Genomic DNA, 22,260 nt, shown 5'->3' with positions numbered 1-22,260 from the left:
AACATACTAATTAACTTGGATAACTTGGGTATGTGCAGGAAACGACATTTGGAAGTTTAAGGCTTAAGGAAGGGATTAAATTTGGGAATATTTTATCAACAGGGATTTTTAACTAGAAACTGTGTGATTAAGTGGTTCTGAGAATTAACTTTATCTCTTTAACTAGTTTGATGGGCATTTTAAATATGTAAAGGCTAATCTGGCAATTAAAACACTTAATATGCAAAATGCAAAACTGGGGCATATAACATCTTATCATGCAACATCAGGGCACTTAACATGCAAAGGCCAATTTGGTGGATTTCATATATAACAAATTTCATCACTGGGATTGTCTGTTTTTCACACTTTCTCAAATAGGTCTGTTAGAGCCTGAGGAAGAGTAATGCCTAACCTATTTTAAAAGGCTGCTTTTCCTCAGAAAGCATTTATAGATCACCTTGTAGATCAAGAACAGACACATTTTTATCCTTAAGAAATGTTCTGTATTGCCTTTAAGCTTCCTATTTCAGTTGAGTCTTTCAGTGTCCTAGGGGAAATGCAATCTCTCTCTTCTGAATTTGCATGAAAATATTTTGAAAGGATGGAAAGACCTGGTTAAGGCAATGTTCCAGTCATAAATACACACACTAATGTAGAGTTTTAAAAAAGGGCTTTTTTCCATAAGACACATTTTATCTAATCTTAATGATAAGCTGATTAAAGTACTAGAGTGTGTGTGGTGGTTTTGGATTTTTTTTCTTTTTCCTTTTTTCTTTTTCTTTTTTTTTTTTCCCCCCTTAAACTTAGCAACCTACAACACCTCCTTTTCCTCTGAAAGTCATAATTTGGAACAGATGGAAGAGGGTTATATCTTTCCACAAGTGGGGAGGTATCTAGGCAAGGAATCGGCTTTTTTAAAACATGCAGTTCTCTACAGGATACTTTAAATGGTAAACAGAACATGTACATTCATTGTAACATATTGGAGACAAAAGGAGGTCTTTGTACCCAACCAGTTTCTGTGAGAAGAAGCATTGGGTTTACTGTCTTTCTGAGTAATACTTTTGCCTCCCTTCTGGGTAAGCCTGAGAAAAGTGCAAATTTGTCACCTTGTCAGATGTGATGGCATGGTGTTCACATTTATTTCTCAGAGGCTTATCTTGACCTCTGCTAAAGGATCCTTCCCTTTAAAGAAGCAACTGATAAGCACATCAGTGTATTTGCATTCACCAGTCTTCATCTTGTTTTGAAAATACTATAGTTGTGTGACAGCTTTCTGATTTTAAGCAAGAAATAATAACTTGAGATTATGCCATCATGTGACCTACAGTTGAAAACAAAATGGCTTGTCTGTTTTAGCTTGATTTTACAAGACTACTCTGTTTATTCTGTAGGTATTTTTGACATCAGAGAAAGGACTCCTTAGTCTGAGGAATATAAGTCTATGAAGAAGCTACCAAATAATTAAGAACATCAGACAGAGTGGATCTAGCTTTTTTTTTTTTTTTTAATTATTATTCCCTCTTAATCCTAAGTGATTTTTTTTTTCTCCAAGGTGCTGAAATGCCTTCAGAACTTCTGCTTCTCATTTTCAGCCACTGTTGACAAGTTCAGAACTACTTAACATCTAGAGGTGTTTTTGTTGAATGACTGTTCTAAGTTTTCTCTTCAGTTGCTACTATTTCTTGATAGAAATATTGTAACAAAGTTATACTGTAGAGTTGCAGAGATTTTGGACTGTTAGTCATGGATTTCAGTGAATGCAAAATAGAGGGCAAAGGATTTTTCATTATTTTTAATCTAGTATTTACAATTTCTGTTCTCATATTTTATTAAACATACAGAGGAAGCTGTAGTGTAAAACATTGGGCTCTTTAAACTAGTTTCCCACCAGCCCCAAAGGTTTGCTCTGCCTCACATTCAGTTTTATCTTTGTGCATCCATTGTTCCCCCACTGAGTGCTTTTTCATCTTTTTATGTGCATGCATAGTTAAATTATATTTTCTTTTATGCATGTGGTTTGTGTAGGAATTCTTATTGTTGGTAAGAGGAACAACTTTCTTTTTAATTGCAAGGGCTTGAAGATGACTCTTAAGATCTTATTTGCTAATTTCTGGGGGGAAGTAAGGCTTTAGATCTCTCTTTCAGAGATGAAGTTATCTGTCAGGCTCTGGGGAGTACAGAACAGGGTACTTATACAGTTATAAAAAGGCAGTAGGGTGGTTTTTGCTACCTCTTTAAAATCATTCTAGACTTTTGCAGATGAAGTGAAGAGTTTGCTGTTTTCTCTATTACTTTACCTCATAGACAGTATCTGCCTTCAAAAACAGTGTTAAAAATCCCACAGCAACCCCTTCCTGTAAGAGGAAGTGCAGAGTTTTTTCAGCAAAGGTTCTGAAACTAAAAAATACTAATCCTGAACTAATCCTCCTCTGCTGTGAATTAACTTCAACTTTGGGCTTATATTTGCATGAAAGATGATATGCTTACAAATTGTTTTCTGTTACTTCTCTGTTTTTAATCATTAAGAGTATATGCAAGAGTAGCTGGATGTTATCCTGACACTAAGTGATTTTTAAAAAGAAGTACATATCCCAATCAACAATCTATATTTCAAAATTATGTTTATGGTACATAAATATCAGCATTATATTATATATTTTTATTATAAGCAATAAAATAGAAGAAAATAATAAATTCGTGATACTGACAAATTTAAAATGTTCTGGAGCTGGTAAGTTGCAGCAGGCTGAAACTGCTTACTACAGAATCTATTTAATTTGTATATATTCCCCATTTATCTCATTCTAATGTACTTGAAACTACTGTACGTGAGCAGCATCTGCTTCGTGGAATTTCTTCTCACTTCCCTGCTTGGGAGCAGCATCAGGATGGCTCTTCAGGGAGCTGCTACCAAAGCCTGTGCACGTAGTTGGGATTTGGCAGTTTATCCAGACAGATTCTTTATGTTTTTGGCTGTTAATCCTGGTCTGGTGGGTAGCTCCAGCGAGGGAATGGAGAGTTAACCCCCCCCTGCCCCTCACAGGCAGCAGCGTCTGTCACGCCACAGGCAGGTAGGGTTAAACCCGGCATGCGGGGACTCGGGAGCAGGGAGCCTGCACTGCAGGGGTTGGAATGTTTGTTCCTGGTCCTTCAATCCTCATCAGCCCTTCGGCTGCAGGGGATCCATACTGGATCCATGGTAACGGTTTTAGCACACTCCACTTCCATCAGCTGGTAACAATGGGCTGTTCCAGCTACTGGCTGAGGAGGCTATCTCCTTTGCTAATCTGAGAGTTGCAGTGAGTGGGGACCCAGTGATGAAATAAATTAATAAATGTTAGGAAACGAGATTTAATGAGGTAGGAATTGCACAGTAGGGCTTCTGCATTCATTCCTTTCCCACACGTAGCCAAGCCAGCAGGTAGTTCGGGTGCTGCACATCACCAAGAAGAACTTGTCCTTTTGTTCCTTTGGTTAATTAAACTGAAGCAAGCACGAGAAAATCACCTGAAATTAAAAAAACGCTTAGCAAGTTAAGTGGTACCAATTTAGAAATTATAGTAAGAAATTCATTGTAATTCCTTCCATTTACACCTGTCTTCAGAGCTGATTGTATCAGAGCCAGACTGCAGTGGTGTCCCGGCAAGAGTTCCAGATCTTAAGCAAGCTCTTTTAGAGAAATAAAATCAATCTTCTTTTCCTAAAGAAAAGCTCACTGAAGTGAGCTTTTAGTGTCTATAGTTTATTAGAACCTTCTAGGAGAAAGACCAGTTTGCTGTTGATTAGAAACCCATGCTGGGAAGATTCTTGTTAGTGTTAAAGGGTAAGACATATCCCTTAGCTGACTAGCACAGGATCAGGCTTCTTTCTCAGGTAGTGTCACTGATTGGACAGGTTGGAGACATTTTCCTTTTCAAGATTAATCAGAATCGACAGACTTCTGGCTATATTACAGTAATGATTTTCTTAGCCTGGTGCTTTGATTTTATTATTTTTGTGTTAAAACCCCAACATCTTAACCTGAAAGAAAAACAAACCCCAAATCCTAGAATCTCCAATGTCCAAGCTAAATCCCAGTTTGATCAGTGTGGGAGATGCTGTGCCTGCAGAGTGGTAGCCATGTTGGCAGCTTAGGGGTTAATCTCTTGTTGCTGTAATACGCTTTGAGAGCAGCAGCTCAGTCTGCTTGTGTTAGCAAGATTAAAAGCAGAAGCTGCAGTGCCATTGCAAGCACTGAATGAGTGGGACTGTTGCAGAGTGAACTGTAGCTGAATTTTGTCCTTTTTTCTTGCTTTTTTTCCACCAGCTCCTCCCCCCTTCATTCCTACTCTCAAGTCTGATGATGACACCTCAAATTTTGATGAACCAGAGAAGAATTCGTGGGGTTTATCCTCTATGCGCCAGTTGAACCCAGCAGGATTCTCGGGGGAAGATTTGCCGTTTGTGGGGTTTTCATTCATCAAGGATTTGGGGATACTCAGATCAGAGTAAGTAGGAATTATTGCTTAGGTGGATAGGACCCCTGGAAAAATGGGAAGGTTTGTTACAGAGAGGATGGAGTGTGTGAGGAAAAGCTGTTTTAACTGACCTGTACTCTGCTGTAGGGAAGCTGCCAGATTCAGGCTTTATCTGTTGCTGGTGTGTCTTGTGCATGTCCTACTGTTCTCTGATTGTTTCTGGGATGGGGGGGGGGAAATGGGATGGAAAGATTAATTCTAAACCAGTTATTATTAAAATTGTAGTTCAAATAGTTTGAATTAGTTGTTGCTGTTAAGCAGGGAGCAGTAGGTGATTGCATTTCTGGTACTGCAGATCCCTGCAAGGAGGAGAATACTGAGGAGTTCAGAGATGGAAAAAGGGGATGGTGTTATTTTATTGGATCAGAGAGTGGGCACCAAGTGCTGGGAATGTGTAAGACTGAATCAGTGATCCATAGAAAAGGAGCTCCACTAACCTGGGAATGTGCAGTGATGGGTCAGTGAGTAAGGGAAGGAGCTGCATGGCAGCTGGCTCTGTGCTGCTGGGTCAAGTTAAATAGGAGGACTGGACATTGCTGTGTTGTGTGTTAGGAGACTGGAGATTCAGATGAAATACGCAGAGGCTGTGTGCGTGGAGGGATGTAAAGACCTCAGAGAAACATGTTTTCTTCCCATTGAAAACCAATTTCTGAGAGGATGGAGTCAGAGAAAAAGAAGACTATAAGTAGTGTGATATAAACCATTTGATGTGGTGGGTGGCTGGTTTCTGATGACAGAGCTATTGAAAAAGTATTAGTGCAGAGTGTTAAGTTGGGAAGTCCTTAGCTCAGGATCAGGAGGCCTCTCAGGAACGCAGTGGCTTTGGCTGGGTTAGTGACTCAATGCACTGTGTTTTCATGTCAACCCTCATTCCCTGCTGCTGGTTTGCTCCTTTCAGGGACTTCGTTGCCAATCTGTCTTAATTGTGTTTCATTTTGTGTCATATTGGTTGTGATAGTTGCTCTGCAGTAAGCTTGTCACTGAATTTGGTAATACTGTTGACATCTTTGATCTTGCTCACACGATGAATCAAGGTTATATGATGGTTATGCCAGAAATAAAAAGGGAATCTTTGGCTGTCCCTCCTCAGTAGAGTTGCTTTTATGGCAAAAGAGGAAGGAAGGGAGAGGATGTAAAACCCCAGAAAGTGTTTTTTTTGGTGAAATGATCTAATATTGTCAGCAGGATGGAATATTAGATCTGTAGATACCTGGGGTTAAAATCTGTCTTAATTTAGGAGTGAGATAACTTAGGCTATTATCTTTTCTGCCTGGGGAACTGCAATCTGTGTACAAGGGCTATGTGGCCGTTCAGGTAACAGTCAGAAAAGCCTCAACAATGACCATATATGTGTGGTAAAAACATATATGTAATTGGGCCCAGGACTAGAACTGAAGAGGAGAATGGAATAAAGTCTCAGAATAGTGGTGTAACTGTGCTGGAGGCTGAGAGAGCTGTAGCAGATGGACTGAGGTGCTTTCTCTGTGGAGCTGGTACTGAAAATGCGTATGGAAGTTATATTTGAATTTTGGGAATAGGTGAGAAGAGGTATAGCAAATGAATATAGATATTAATGTCCTCTGCAGAAATTTTGACTGAAGTAAAATTTCTGTTTGGTGTGGCCTGTGTTTTCTTAAACTGGAACAGAAAGGCATCATATGTTTAATTTTCTCCCAAATAATTTTAATGTGAGTAGATCTTAATGGTTTCCTGAATGAGATCTTGATAAATGCACTTCGCTAATTTTAGCAGTAAATACTTGCATTTTGTTCTAAGAAGGTGATTTAAATATGGCAAAGTGCTTATGCAGGTTTTAAAACACCTGTATTTAAATAATGCAGTGATTAGTTTATTTTCAATACCACTGCAAATGGGTCACAAAGATAACTTCTTATTTACAAAATATTGTCTGGCGTATGTTTTACTTGGGGAAATATAGTACTGTTTCTGTCCATGCTACCTTGAAAATCAAATTCTTAGATGAAGAACAGTAAAGCGTGGAGGGGACTTAACTGTTATGAATCTTGGGATGCCTTCTCTGGAAGGTCCTAAGTCATGAAGTTTATCAGCCCAGAATTTTTTAAAAAAAATCTTTCCTGTGAAAGTCTAACCTTATGGTTGCTAAGTGATGCAGATCTGTTTTCCTGTCTGCAGCATGAACCCTCTAGTGCTGCTCACAGTAAGGCCAGGCAACTGCAGAGTGCCAGTGACAAGGTCCTTGAAACTTTCAGCACTTTTAATCTGGGGGCTGTCAAACTATGAAGGTGAGGGTTATACCTTGAAAATCAAATTCTTAGATGAAGAACAGTAAAGCGTGGAGGGGACTTAACTGTTATGAATCTTGGGATGCCTTCTCTGGAAGGTCCTAAGTCATGAAGTTTATCAGCCCAGAATTTTTTAAAAAAAAATCTTTCCTGTGAAAGTCTAACCTTATGGTTGCTAAGTGATGCAGATCTGTTTTCCTGTCTGCAGCATGAACCCTCTAGTGCTGCTCACAGTAAGGCCAGGCAACTGCAGAGTGCCAGTGACAAGGTCCTTGAAACTTTCAGCACTTTTAATCTGGGGGCTGTCAAACTATGAAGGTGAGGGTTATGCTCTTGCCCTTGTCCACTGGACAGTAAGAAGCTATGGCTGAGCTGGGAGTTTCAAATACTTCAGAGAAAAGGCAGCTAAAAAAAAAAGACAGAAGAAGGATAAGAGAATTTCTCTTTTCCACTCTCCCAGTGACTTAGGGCTAGAAGGGTTTGCCTAAGTCACTTAGACCTGTTGCCAGAAATTATATAGTTGGTGTGGAGTTTAGAAGGGTCCATTGAATTACAATGCTCTGCGACCCCCTACCATGAGATGTGGGAAGAATTTGTGACCCTCTAACAAATGTGAGAGTTAACAAAAATGCAAAAGGCACAACAATAATGTGTCATAGGAAGCAATCAGGAGAAATCAAGGGCATTGCTTAAGTCATGGGTTCCTGTACTAGCAAAGCGTTTAAGTAAATCTGCTCTTTGGAGAGCTAGGCTGAGGCTGCAGAGAAGGACCAGCTAACTCCTTCTCCCATCATGACCCCTGAATTCTGGATGTGGGGGAAAAAAGCCCGTCTGATTGCAAATCTGGCTGCTGGTTTGGCTGCAAGCGTGTGACTGTGACAAGATAAGAGGCAACCAAGAGTTTAATTCCATTAAAAGCCAGCCCCACCTTACTTCCTATCCCTAACCATGGCTGATCTCCAGTGCTTAGAACAAGTGACAGAAACCCTTAGCTGCCAAAAATGTGCATCAAGTGGTGGAAGAAAATCGTTCTTGTCCTTTGCAGGTGATTAGCAGAAGCCTGAAGGCATAAGATAAATATGCTATAAATCCAGGGCTAACCAAGTATACCAAACTGCCTAATAAAAATAAATACCAAATAAAACATATCAAAATACCTAATAAAAAATAAATGCCTAATTAAAAAATAGTTTATTCCATAAATTTTTGCCTGCCTATGTCCTCCCTGTAAGGTCCTAAGAGGTGGTATTCCTCAGGATTTCTGGGGTTTTGTTTTCTGGGGTTTTTTTTGGGTTACTGGGGTTTTCTTAAAAAATTAAATTAAAATTAAATTAAATTTAAATTAAAATTTTTTAAAAATTAAATTAAAATTTTAAAAATTGATATGGATTCGTGACTGTCATTATAAAATACTGAGAGTTAAAATGGGCCATTCCTCCAAAAAGGACTACTGATTTCTTCCAACAGTTTTTTGGGTTCTGGTAAGCTCTTTCACCAAAGGTAGATGAAAGAGGAAGCACAGGATGAGCATACCAAAAATATGCTTTGCTTCAGCGAGCTCTATTCACAGATTGATGGTATCACTGTTTGGTTTTGGTTGGGTTTTTTTAGGCCTGAGCAAGCATTTACGAGGGGGCGGAAGGTACAGATGAGTATAATGCTGAAAAGAATAGGGCATGAGGGATGGGGGATGATATTATCAGCATGTGGTGTGGGAGCCAGGATTAGGACAGATGGTGCCAATCGTTGTGAGAAGGAAGAAGCGCAGGTGAGTTGGGGGTTTAGGACAGTGTCAGAAAAGGACACAGGAAGTTACAAGGTGGGATGTGATGCACAAGGTACAAGTTTGATACCAAGAATCATCTTGGAGCTTTTCCTGTGCCAGTGCTTTCTTCTTCATCTCAGCCATGTTAGGACTGGAGGAGCTTTTACACAATCAGCACCATTTCTGTTCATTCTGCTGGTTGATGCTGCTGCTGATCTAGCTGTGAAATCACTAGTCAGCTCTAAGTTAGCTTGGCTTTTAGTCATGCAGGTGCTGCTTCTTTGCAAAGTAAATCGCCACAGCCAGTGCTATCACATCTTGGTACTCTAGACTTGACTTTGGGGTTTTTTTAATCTTTCATTGCAATGTTCTTGTTGATGGAGCTGGTTACCTTTTGTTAATCTTTTTTTTCACACTTGAGAGGAAACAGCAGAAACTGCTCTGTTGTGCTAAGAGAACTGATTCAGGTATAGCAGTTAATTGAATGAAATACTCTGAGATGGTCCCAGCCTGAATGATAGCTTTGCATCATGGCTTTTGATGTTGGCTTGTATGTGTTTAATTTCTGCAATGATGCTGACTGAGGAAGAATGTAAGTGCCCCAGAAATGTGGGTATTTTCCACCTTGTCATGCTGTGTTGAGAGCTTCTATCACCATTACAAGGCTTATTAGATTAGCCAGTATTCCATTTTTCTTGATTTCCTCTGTCTGCCCCTTTCTGATACTTTGAAGGTTGTATGGATGTCCAGGAAGTTGTTCTAATACAATTTGTACACAGGAAAGAATTACTGGGAAAGCCTGTCTCCTAAAAACTGTGTGTCCAGTGCTAACTGAGATCAGCTTCCCTTGGGGATAAGATACACTGTTTCCATGGCAGGAAAATCATCACGTCACCAGGACATGTATTTTTAAGGAATTTCTTCCTCACTTTGGACAGACTGTAGTTCTATCTGTAGCCTTCTCTCCCCTTATAAAGCCAACACCAACCCTGAGTAGCAGCTCTCTCTGCAGTCACCTCATGAAATCCAAACTTGCTCAGTCTCCTGTGCCCTGTCCCACCCCACCCCACCCCACCTGGCTGAACCACCTGTCTTTTGCATAGCTCTTCATCTCCTTCCCTCAATCCCTCCTGTTCCTGTCAGGCTTGAAGTGCCTGGGGATGCTTTCAGCTGACTTACCAGGAGAAATTTTTGAAATGCAAAATGGTGCCTGTAATATTAGGCTCTGATTCTTTTAATAGGAAATAAAACCAATAAGCAAAAATAATGAATAGAATTAGCTCCTCTGGGGAGGTGGAATAGAAGACAGAAATAAAACCAGGTCTGTGAGAACTGGCTAGAGTTTTCTTAGGTAATGCCTCAGATCTGAAAAGAATGGAAGTAAAAAGGTTAAGTAGTGGAAGTAAATGGTTAAGGTTAAGGTTGAAACTATAATTTAAATGAAGATTGCTTAAGCCAATACAGTTCAGACCTGTAAAACTAAATTTTTATTTTAAGAAGATTTTCAGACTTGTCTCGGTACATATTTGCAGCTATTTACATATATTTGATTAACATTTGAAAGCAGATTCTTTAGTGTCTTTTTTAGTTAATGTGAGCTTTAATTTGTATTTTTAGACTGCTTTTCTCAACTATTCATTTTTAGCCTTGTTTGTACACCCAGCTGTTATGGGATTTAATATGCATCTTTCTCAGATGGTTGCTTTTTCTCTGTAGGAGTATAGACACACTTTATAAATTGATTTTTAAATATGGTAATTCGACGGATCGGATTGACTGGACCAGGGCTAAAAGAATGCTGTATAAAAGCATTAATTTTAAACATTTTTTTCTAATTAAGGCCTGATCATATCTGTATCATTGCCATGCAGGACTCTTTCTTCTAAGTTTTTCCGTATCAGATTTCTGAAGAGATGTATTAATATATGACCTTTCAAGGCAGCATTGGTGGATTTTGCTGTGTTTGTTTGCCAATATTAAAACCGTGTTTCCTAACCACTGCTCAAGGTGGTGGTGCTGAAGATCTGTTTGATGCAGAATTGTTGCTGCATATTTGTAAAAATCCATGTATATCCTTCTGTGCCTTTGCTGCATATCCAGTTGGATTAAGGAGTAGATTCTTCTCAGAAAATGGTGGTGACAGAATGAAACTTTCCTTGGTGTTGAGAGGAGCCTGTGCTGCTGTGTGTGGGTGTCTGGCTCTATGCAGAGAGCTGCTCAAAGCTCCTTTCCCTCTGTGGAGATAACTGGCTGCACACCAAACTGTGGCCAGGAGAAGCAGAAAGCAATGTGTGGGCAGCCTGTGTCATCTTTTATTAGTGCCTTCATTGTAATGCTGCATTTTCATCTATCAGTTAACACTGCTTCCATCATTAACTGCTTGAGTCTCTAGTCTGAATCATTTTATGTGAGGAGAATGTGACTTTTTAAATTGTGTTTTGATGTGTGTACTTAATTTTTTGGTTGCAGGTTGCATATTTAAGACTGCAAAGCACTGAAAATATGATTCTAAACATCAGGTGGCTTCCTATCCTTTTCTAAAATAAATTTAAACTAACAGGAATGATAAATTTCTTAAATGCTGAGCCCCAATTACACAGAAAGCTTAAGTAAATATTTTCCCCAGGTTTCTGGAGTCAAATTGTTTTGAACAGTACAGTTGTGTTCAGGAAAAAAAATTACTTCTAAGTGGAACTCTGAAGTTCTGCAGTGTGACTGATCATATTGATATTGATTGGGTTTGTAGGGATCATATGAATTGGGTTAGGGAATTCTCAATTTTGATTCACAGAATGTAGCTAAGGATATTAAATTCTTCCTGTGGTGCAGATTATGACATGTTGAAGTTTTTAGGGCTTTTTTACTTTGATGATAATTCAACAACCTGTTTAAAAATGAAGTACCAAATAAAGAGCATTTCTCTGAAAATTTGTTATTTTTCTGAATGGTTATGTTGACTTTATGCTTTGTTTTTGTTGCATCTATAAATCCATACAAATCCTGCAAAACTACTGCTGTGATTTATTGTTTTGCACTGTGACATAGCCACTGATGGAAAATATTAATACCGTAACTGGAAGTACACGTGGATTATTTAATATTGATGTACTGTCATTAGCTTTTATGGTACATTTGATCTGCAATGATGGCTGTTAGGCTGTGATTGCTGCACAATCACATTTCTTTTATCCTGGAATAAGTAAGTACCCAATGACTTTACAGAGGCTGCATAAATCAGATTTCTGTACATTTTGCCCATATTCATGTGCTGTTTGGCTTTGCTCTTTTAGATCTGCTTTTTCAAGCGTGGATTCCCCAGCCAAGGTCAGCTCCATGGAAAAGACACTTCTTCTCAAGAGCAAAGAACTCCAAGACGCCCAGGACAAGTGTCACAAGGTATTTATTTATGCGATTGGCCGCACCCATTGCTCCAGGAATCTGCAGCCACTGTATGTCCAGGGATCTGTCAGATGCTGCTGATCATCCAGACTCGTGGTGGGCAAAGTGCTTTTCCTTCAGAGAGGTGGCTTCCTGTCCAGTACAAAGGGAGATGAATGTAGGCCATGCTGTTGCTGTAGATACTTTTAACTTAACAAGAAGCGGCTCTGGATTTTAAACAGTGCTTTTCTCAGCGTGCCACAGACGACTGCTTTTTCCTGCAGGCCCTGCCTCTTCATCAGACACCCATTACAGCAGTACTGTTCTGAGGGTTCTTCCTCACTCATCAGCTCCTGCTTATGTAACTGTTGTCACGTCACTGCTTATGGTGAACGTCTTGTAACAGTTGCTGTGCTTCAATAAAGGGAACCTGGTGGAGTCTTTTAACACTTACTGCTTGTTTGAGACTTTTATGAGAGTTCCATTACTTTTCTCCCCGCTCTGTTCTGGATTTGACCATTTGCTCCTGACAAGGAGATGGGGGGAAGCCATCTTCTGGTCCAGCATGGATTTGGGATAAGGTTAAAGTGACCCATCTCTGCAAGTCAGGTGAAAAATGATTGTGTCTTCTTTGCTAACTGGGGTTCGAAGAATGACTGAATATGAACAAGCAGCTTGAATGAATGGGGTGACTTAGACTTACTACTTTGTCCTTAAGAAGAACTGTGCATTCCTGGAGCAGAGACAATGGTATTGGAATTTAAACAACATTTGGAGAAACATAGCTAGAAGTCTCTTGGAGACAAATTCCTTACAAAGAGAGCTCTGAAAGTAGCAGTTAACAAAGCTTTTGAAGCCCCCCTTTATAACCTCTTGATATTTATTGCAGATGGAGCAGGAAATGACGCGGTTGCACCGGAGAGTGTCAGAGGTGGAGGCTGTACTTAGCCAAAAGGAGGTGGAACTGAAAGCCTCTGAGACCCAGCGATCCCTTCTGGAGCAGGACCTGGCCACCTATATCACAGAATGCAGTGTGAGCCCTTACACCAGTCCTTTCAGCTCTGAAGGCCTGAAATCTGGTGGTCTTTGTCTTTCTCTTCCATCATGCTTTCAGTAGGGTACTTGATGGAGAGAAAATACTATGTGAGAGGCTATCTGTTGAATATGGAGCCCTGAAGTGTTTGCAAAAGCTTGCTTGGTAGTTTTATTCAAATGTTGTTTCATGGTCATGTGCTTAGATCATGCAGGAGTGACTACTGTCCTGGTCTTGCTGAAACTCTCTGTGATGTTTGTCATACTGGCTGTGCTAGAACATGCCTGGGTTGTGCTTCTTGAAGGTTTTTTTAGCCAGAAGAAGATGGGGCCTAATCAGTGCCTAGACAGAAATCTTCAAGAACAAATAGGATTAGGAAGCAGTGGTGTTGCCTCCATCTGTGGTGTTCTGAGTTCAGACTGATCCAGTTCCCCAGCACAGTGTCAGTCAGGGAGGATCGAGAACAGGTGCTATTTTTCAGGTAGAATATAAAAATGGTGCTGTAAAACCATGTCTTAAAAGATCGTTTTTCATGAGAGCTGAAATGTCTGCCCGGTTGTCCTGGCAAGATTCCAGTGAGGATATTTTCATTCATGCAGTCATTGATAGACTCTGTTTTTTCGGTTGGATATACAATTATGTTTCCTCTCTTGTACCAAGAACAAAAATGCAGCTACTCTGTTCCAGCGAATTGAAAACCATTTCTGATGTCTTGGTTTGTTGGGAAGCACATCTTAGAATGGGGCCAAGTGATTTTCCTATACTGAATGCTAGTAGGTAAAGAAATAAAATTCAGTTTGTGTCTTTCTGTTGATGAATAAAACTCAGTTAATAGGAGCACCACTCCACTGGTGACTCCAAATTTGGAGGTAAGGCATGTGGTGAGATACAGACTCAACTCTTGTCTTCCTTGTAGAAGTTTAACAATGATTAAAGCATTTGACTCACTTAACAGCAACAAGAAAAATGTAAGTAACATTAAGTTGAAGGATTGTATCTAGGTTGTGAATTAATAGTGCTGGATAAAATATAGATAAATGCTGTCAATAATGGATGCTTTTTGTGATCTGTGTTTGGTTTTTGTCTCTAAACCTGATGTGAGGAAGTGGAGATTTGAACTAAGATTTAAGTTGAGTAAAGTGTTTGTAAAATGGGCTGCTTCTGTTCAGAGAGGAGCAGCACTGGCCATGAATTTCATTAGGGTTCCATCACTGGTGCCTCCATTTTTTTGATGCCTCACTACAGCCAAGGAGGCATTTGTGTAACTGAAGATCTTCATAATACAACCATTTGAGAAACCAAAGCCTATGTATTGAACATTTTGCTTTCTGCAGAGCTTAAAGCGAAGCCTGGAGCAGGCACGGATGGAGGTGTCTCAGGAAGATGATAAGGCACTACAGCTACTTCATGATATCAGAGAGCAAAGCCGAAAACTGCAAGAGATCAAAGAACAGGTATTCCTGCTTCTTTGGGGAGCAGAGTGGCTGCCCACAAATAGGCATTCTTGGCATATTCTGGCTCTGGTGCCAGGATTATGTTTGGTGTTGATAGGCTATAATAACTCCCAAGCTGTGTGATTTCACAGGGGTTCCTTAATGATATAGGAAGAAACAAAATTCCACTTGTGTATTTTGCAAGTAAGCACAAACTGCAAACTTCATGCTTTTCTTTTCCTAGTCCTGAAAGTACTTTGTCTATAAAATCAGCTTAGGAGAAAGTTGCAATGCTTTAGTAACATGCTGCACTAGAAATGACCTATCCATTTTAAATGGTAAGGTATGGAAATTTCACAAGTTAATGAATCTTCACCCGGGAGAGAACTGAGCTAACCTGAATTTTGTGTTGGGTTTTTTTTCCTTCTTTATCTTACCATTTAAAATACTAAATAGTATTTCAAAATAGAATATGTGTTGCCTAACTGTTCTTTTCCTGATTTGATCTGTTTGCGAAATAGAAATTCACCATTTTCTTTTCCACCCAAAGAATGTTGAAAATTCATTAATTCACATAGTTGTTCATATGGAAAAAAAAAGTCAACATTAAATGAAAACTTCGTGACAAATGTGGTCATTGCAAGAGAGAACCCATTCAGTTTTATGAATTAACAGCAACATACTGCTTTGAGAAAAAGAAATTTGCTATAGCATTCAAACAAATCTTCGTAATTTTCTGTTGGTTTTCATCTTCAAAGCACTTTACAAACATTAACTGACTCATTTCAAAGTCTCTGAGACAAGGAAGCCCAGAAACCTTGGTTGTAATTCTCCAGACATGAGTACCTCTTATGTAGAAAGTAATGAAATGCAAACCCAACCCTCTGGATGTAGCTGGCCTCCATAGACTTCCCCAGCATTCTTCTGGGTGATTGTTTTATGTAATACAAGGGATTTAAAACTCCCTGCTCTCTCTTCTGGTGTTTTGCTAGCAAAGTTGCTTTAAATACTGAAATGTGGAACATTTTTGATGGTTTTAAATATCCATAGATTCTTAGGCAGTAAAGACAGAGGAAACATAATGCAAGTAATTTTTAATCAAATGCTTTGTCCCAGAATCTCTTAATTTGGCTTGTGAAGATTCACAGTGGCATAAAGAGGCTGCTTAGTTCAACAAATTAATCCTGCAGACTTTCATGTCTGTGATGACCTTCTGAGCTATCTGAAACACGTGTGCAAGAACATTGCAACCAGAAATGCTGAGAGATTTGTGCTGACTCATATAAGCAGGTGGATCTTGGCCATTAAAGACTTGGACCATGATTTTTAAGTCAGAGGGAACTGAGAGTTGGAAGAGTCCCTTAGAGTTTTGCTGTTGGAAATGTGAGGCTTGAGGGAGAATGAGTCAAATCAACAGCAAATCAGAATCTTCAAAACCCAATAATTAGGCATTTGATATTTTCAGAGCAAAGCTGTAGGGTCAACTTAACCTCAGGTATTTGAACAGAAGAGCCTGGTGGGTTTGTTGGGTTTTTTGTTTGCTTGGGGTGTGTGTTTGGTTTTTGTTTCGTTTCGTTTTGTTTTTTTGTTTTAAGAAAACCTGTGCTCTGGTCGTTACTTGATGAAGAACTGTACTAACAGACAAACTTGCAACAAATCAGAATCTGTATTTTTTGAAAGCCCCACTCATTTCTATGTAGGTCCCTGATGTGATTTTCTTCAGGTACATGCCCTGAACTTTGCTTGTCTAGTAATCTGCACTTAAATACCTCTTGTTATTTTAAAACTCCCACAGGTTTGTTCTGTGTTGCCTTGAGTGGTGTGGCCTGTTTCTCTGACCTGATCTTGAGACTTACTCAAAGACAGTCTTGCAAATGTGATGAAACAAGAAAACCTGAAATATTACTAATTATCTCCTTTCTTCTTTTCTCCCTCCCCATTCTCCTCCCTTCCCAAACAGTCATTGTCACAGTGGCAACTATTATCATACCTGTAATTCTTTGGTCAAGTGTTCGCTGATGTAAAAGCCCAGTATTTTAGGAAGTCTGAAAAAATGATAATTTCTGAGCAGAACATTTATTCCTTTAAACAGTTCTGCCTTTTTTATTCACGAATGTATTTGTATGAAAAGAATATTTGAGTTAATACATGCTTAGTCATTATAAAAAAGCTCTAATTCTTTCCAGCAAGAAAATAAGATCATCCTTCCATAGGAGATGAACTGGAAAGAGTAGGTCCCTGTCTGGTTTACAAACTGGAGAACCAATTTTGGGATTACAAGCCAAAGAGCCATTCTTTGCTCCCTGTAAGGGACAGTAAAGCAATCTGCTAAAGACTCAGCTTCTTTCAATATCTGCATAAGCTCTGCATGCTGGAGAATGAGGGGCTGATGTCAGGGTCAGTGCTCATGCAGTCACTTGTCAAACTGAAGGCAGCTGCCTGTCTGGAGGGAGCGATGACAAACCTGGTTCTGTCATGAGACAGTTACTCTTCTGAATAAGGGAGTAGTCAGGCATATTGGAAGATATTAAATTGGAAAGAAAGACTCCCCCACTGTCAGTCCTTCATAATCTTTGTTCCTAACTCTTGATGTGCACTTTTCTACTTGTTCTCAGCTTCGTAAAAAATACTTTGATTTTGGAGAGAGTAAATGCTAAACGTAATTAAATTATTTTCTTCCAGTGAAGATATGTGAAGCAATCTCTCAAGCTAGTCTCAGTTTGAGTTCCCAGTCTCATTGAGATAGTCAATTCGAATGTTCTTTTCTTCTCCCACCTTCCCCATCCAAATGCCCTGTGTTGTAGTGCATGGGGAATCTTTATTTCTGCCTGTATAGACAAATATCTTTTATGAGCAATGTGAGTTTTAGATAGTTTTTCTAAGATAATATTTGGTTTTAGATTGTCTCCCATACAGAGCAATGTGATCCTTTTTAACTCTGTCAAGAGAAAATAGCTGATGGCTGGAAGCCACAGTGTGCTACCCCTCTGCTTCTCCTTTCCTTTTACCCAAGCTGTGCAGATCTGTGGTAACTGTCATGCTATCAGCCTGAGAAAATAGATCTTGAGGGAGTATCTGGGCATTTTGTAGAGACATCAACTCAAAAGCACATTTCTGTTTCAGGAATTAGAAATGTAAGTAATTTTTATCATTTGTATGTAGATGTATGTATGTGCTCCTGCACTCTCAAAAACTCAATGTTTTGACTTTGAGGTTTTGAGTTGAAAATGGCAAGACTCAAACCAGAACACCATGGATGTTATTTTAGTTAGTTTTTACTGTTTTATTTTGTACTTTACCTTTCTTCTACTTGCTCTTAAATGCATCTCTTGCCTGCAGTCAGTATTCTGGAATCTGCTGCTCTAAGCATTTTCCTTGTTGTCTCTAAACTGTCATCCCTTCTCCTTCCCTTCCACCCCAACTACAGGAATACCAAGCTCAAGTAGAAGAAATGAGGCTGATGATGAATCAGCTGGAAGAGGATCTGATCTCAGCTCGCAGGCGCAGTGATCTCTACGAGTCGGAGTTGAGGGAGTCCCGCCTGGCAGCTGAGGAATTCAAACGAAAAGCTGCCGAGTGCCACAACAAACTGCAAAAGGTAGTTTAGGCTTCATGGGAGAGGGGGCTGAGGCTTGCTGGAATATCTTGTGCTGTTTGACACATGGGCACACGAGTTGTGGGTGTGCCCTTCAAAGATTAGTGTGGTTTGTACAACTAGTACGACAAGTTTTTCAGTTGTACACTCAAAATGATATGATTTATACTTTGTGTAACTGCTGCTGTTTAAATTGCATGAGATGATGACTGGATAGAAGCCCAACTTTTCCTGAGATTTTCATGTATTTTCTATTTAAGTTACAGGTTAAAGATCAAGGAAAAAATGAAGCAGGAGAATTGTATTCCAAACTGGAAAAGGTATGTTACTTCAGTGTCCTAGAATTTGTTTCCTGGGTCTTTCATTTTATGCACAGAAACCAAGAATGTCTTTGGCTAGTCAGTGACATGCATAGCCTCACAGCCCCCACCCCCTTTCATTTCAGTTTAAGACATCTTGGTGTGATTTACTGTCCTTTCTGATTTGATATAAAGCTGTCTCTGGATAACCTGTTCTTAATTGATTGTTTTGAGAAGCCAGGCAAAGACAGGCTGTTATGTGTCATCTGAGTTTGGAGTCAGGTTTGGGATACATCAGGGTTTTATTTATTCAGAAAGAACAGCAAATGAAAATCAACAAGAATTCTGAGTGTTCTCACACTGAACAATCTACTTGGTAACCAAAATATGAAATTGGCTGGGGGTGAGCAAAATGGGAATGGATTTGCCAAGGAGTGTTTTGGTGTGTTGGAATTATAGGGGGAAACGAAGATTTTTGGGAAGTGAATTAAAAGAAATATGGTATCATAAGCAAAGAGTATTTTCTCCTCTTTGGTTTTGACTCTTTCTCTCCATCTTTTTATCTAACTATAGATCAATACAGAGCAGCAGGCCAAAATCCAGGAGCTGCAGGAAAAGCTGACAAAGGTAATGACTGGATGGTGAAAGTGAGTTTTTCACAGGATTTCCAAGTGAGACCTTAATGAAGAGGAGGGATGCATTTTGTTTTACCCTCAATAATAGAATTAGTCATAGCATGGGGGATGATAAGGAAAAGGGGGTGGGAACTGGTATCTGAAGTCACTGGTGCTCTCAATATGCTTTTGGCTCTTGAGACATGTCAACAGTGTTTCTTTTTACAAATGAAGCTGAGTCAGAACTGGAGTAGTGTAGAGAAATTCTCATTTAAAGGCCTGTTTGGATATGCTCTGGACAGTGCACTGGTCCCTTGCTTCTGAAGGACAGGGTACTAGAGAGCTGGTTTTAGCTCTCTAGTAAAACACATGGTGGATTTGGTTTAGTCTCCTAGTATACTCTGCTTTAATCACTTAACAGTTCAGTTCTTCACAGATTGTTCACAGTAAAAATGTTGAATGCTGAGGATTCACAACAGAATTAAAACACCTTATCAATATTTGCTGAAAGAAGTGCAGAATATCTAATATTTGCTGTCGTGGTCAGTCTGGCACTTAAGGTGTCACTGTAAGAATAGTCAGGGAACTTCTCTTATTGGAATCCTTCAGCAGAAAAGAAAGGGGTTGTTATAATAATCCCTTGATTGAGCTTTTCAAACTTGGCACCTGCTGAGAGGGGGCTTTTTCAAGGGTTAATAATCATGAATGTGAATAGGAGGCCAAAACGACATAGAAATAGTACTTCTAATATTTCAAAACAATCATGTTTTAATCCCATCTCCTTTTCTACCTGCATTAATGCCAAGGAATTGTCTGTAAGCCAACAGGTTGGTTATTCTCCTCGTCCTTTAGTAAGAGTATTTTGTGAGTTCTTTCAAAGAACTTGGGCTGAATTTGGGGGTAGACATAACTTTGAGGATGTAGAGTCAAGTAACTTGCAGTATAGCAAGACAAACGTGTATCCTAAGTTTTAATTTTTTTGTGACATACAAGTAAAAATTATGTAGCAGAAGTTAGAATTTGGACTCCTGCGCATGTTAATTTAAGACTGTTTGGCCAAAGTTCTATAGTGGTTCATCTTGAAGTTCTGAACCTTTCACACACCAAATTTTTGTATGTGCTTTTCATATAATACCTTTTTTCTTCTCTTTTAATCTTCAGGCTGTGAAAGCCAGCTCAGAGGCAACTGAGCTCCTGCAGAATATCCGTCAGGCAAAGGAGAGAGCTGAGAAGGAGTTGGAGAAACTGCAGAACCGGGAAGATTCTAATGAAAGCATGAAGAAAAAATTGCTTGAAGCAGAGGTGAGTGCAGAGTGTCTGTCTAGAGTAAATTAGTTACTGGGATGTGTCTTAGTTTAGGAACCCCCATCTGGGTGGCTGTGAACAGCATCTATTCCTGTAGTAATTCTTCAGGGGAAAGTGTTATTAGACATAAACCCATTTTTAATTAAAAACCATATTTCTTTGAGGAAAACGGAGGGGTTTTATTTTCAGTGAGGAGTCAATAAGGACATGTGGTTAGCCTGGGGGATTTGGGGCATGATGAAGATTCAAAATATGAAAGCCAGCCGTATATATTGACTCCTTCAGCCTATTTTCTCTAGAAACTACTCTTTGCTTTGTGCTAGTGCAGAGTTGGGTGGCCTAAACAGCAGCTCATAATTACTCTGCAGGAACGGCGCCATTCTCTGGAGAATCAAGTGAAGAGATTAGAGACTGTGGAACGAAGAGAAAACCGCCTAAAAGAAGATATTCAAACTAAATCTCAACAGATTCAACAGATGGCAGAAAAAATTCTGGTGAGCAGAGGTGAAAATGAAAGTTAGAGGGTAAGAGTTTGTAAGAAAGGGGTAGGGAAGGATCAGAAGACATAGAATTGAATTGAATAAGGTGGAAATTATTGAATAAAGGGATTTGTTTCCTGTACCAGTCATACTGGAGAAAGCTCAAGCATTCAAATATTATTTGGACCTCTAGTTAGAAACTCACTCCTGTACCTTTAGTCTCAATAGTGCTTCAAAATCGTAGTCATCTCAGTGGGAAAACTTTTCAGTTAACACAGTAATATTTAAATTATTTACCTAATGATTGTTTCAGAGGTAAAACATTGTGAGGGCAGGTTACTGTAACAAAAACATCTATCTTTTAAAGTAAATTACAGAGGAATTTAGGGGTCAGATCTATTAGAAATGCTTACATTTTGAAGCAGAGAGAAATTAGTAATCCGAACTGTTCATCTTCAAAGGTGTTTGTTAGGAAACCATTTGCACCCCCATAACTTCTCTGTTGGCAATTTCTTCTCTCTTTCCTGGTTAAACCTATTAAGGCAAGTTAGTATGTCAGTCTCTAGTGAATCAAGCAGAGGGTGTTTCTAATACCTTTGCTTCCCTGGGACAGAAAGCATAATTTAATAGTGGAATAATTAAATTTATTTTGCCTTCCTCATGAATTTTCTCTGTTTGTTGCCAATATGACAAGGAAAAAAAGGATTACATCTTACTGGCAGTAATCCCAAGCCAAGACACACCTGAGAATGTCAAATGGAAATGTAAAAATAAACATATTTGGAGTCAACAGATGACCCAGGCTTGTTCGGGGTGTACAGACTTTAGCATCAGAATGCCTGAGCACTGTCAAGAAAAGGTAGAATCAGTTCTTTAGTAGTGCTGTTCCTTTCAAGTTGTTTTGATAGCAGGAGTGCATGGTAAGTGGGAGACTATAGGTGTGCTGAGCACAGAGCCAACTTTTTGTTTAGAAATAGTGTAAAACTTTGAATTGTTTCATAAGCCTCTTGTGTATATTTGGGGATTGTTCCTTGGTTTTGATTATGTTCTCTGTGGAGAAGAAAGTGGAAGGGAAGGCAGAAATATCAACTAATTGTTTTACACCAAGGGATATGTTTAGCTCTTCTTATAGATAGTTTCCATGGAGTCCTGACAGAATGTTGGAGAGGCACAAAAGTATTTTATAAAAAAAGTCAGAGGCATTGAAGAAATAATCCTGTAGAGTCTTTCCTAGTCCCTTGCTGCTGATCTGGGAGCACAAGGTACTGGTATTCTTTTTTTCTCCATTCCTACCCTGTACCTTCCCTCAGGTTGTCTCTTCAAACATTTTTGACTTTTTGTGGTATAGAAAGGTAAGAAGGAAGTTGAAGATACAGAATTGCATAGAATAAGGTGGAAATTGTTGAATAAAGGCATGGTTTTCATGTACACTCATGTAGCAGTACCTGAGACACACCTGCTCATCTGTCTGTAAGGAACCAACGAAGAAGTAAGAAACAAGTTAGAGAAAATACTTCTCCCTGCCTGAAAGTGCAGATCATTGCTGTGCTGCCAATAACAAAGTCAGTGCTACATAGAGAATACTAAGTGAGA

At 39.3% G+C, this 22,260-nt stretch overlaps 1 protein-coding gene across 8 annotated transcripts in view; it reads left to right on the top strand.

Moving 5' to 3' along the window:
- The window catches only part of CIT (citron rho-interacting serine/threonine kinase), a 69,324-nt gene that overhangs the window by 10,986 nt on the left and 36,078 nt on the right, over positions 1-22,260 (top strand). For 4 of the 8 annotated variants that reach the window (XM_017744737.1, XM_017744735.1, XM_017744733.1 and 1 more), the window contains exons 9-17: positions 4,292-4,472; positions 11,822-11,927; positions 12,799-12,942; positions 14,277-14,396; positions 17,803-17,973; positions 18,231-18,290; positions 18,843-18,896; positions 20,045-20,185; positions 20,557-20,682. In XM_017744737.1, the coding sequence (XP_017600226.1) occupies positions 4,292-4,472; positions 11,822-11,927; positions 12,799-12,942; positions 14,277-14,396; positions 17,803-17,973; positions 18,231-18,290; positions 18,843-18,896; positions 20,045-20,185; positions 20,557-20,682 (1,103 nt within the window). The remainder of the gene's footprint in view (positions 1-4,291; positions 4,473-11,821; positions 11,928-12,798; positions 12,943-14,276; positions 14,397-17,802; positions 17,974-18,230; positions 18,291-18,842; positions 18,897-20,044; positions 20,186-20,556; positions 20,683-22,260) is intronic. The other 4 variants (XM_017744736.1, XM_017744734.1, XM_008641639.2 and 1 more) reach the window with 2 other exon arrangements.

Source organism: Corvus brachyrhynchos, unplaced genomic scaffold, assembly GCF_000691975.1.
Source record: "Corvus brachyrhynchos isolate BGI_N302 unplaced genomic scaffold, ASM69197v1 scaffold1359, whole genome shotgun sequence".
In the NCBI taxonomy this organism is placed as follows: Eukaryota; Metazoa; Chordata; class Aves; order Passeriformes; family Corvidae; genus Corvus; species Corvus brachyrhynchos.
The sequence above is the reverse complement of the archived record's forward strand: the minus strand, read 5'-3'. Positions and strand labels throughout refer to the sequence as shown.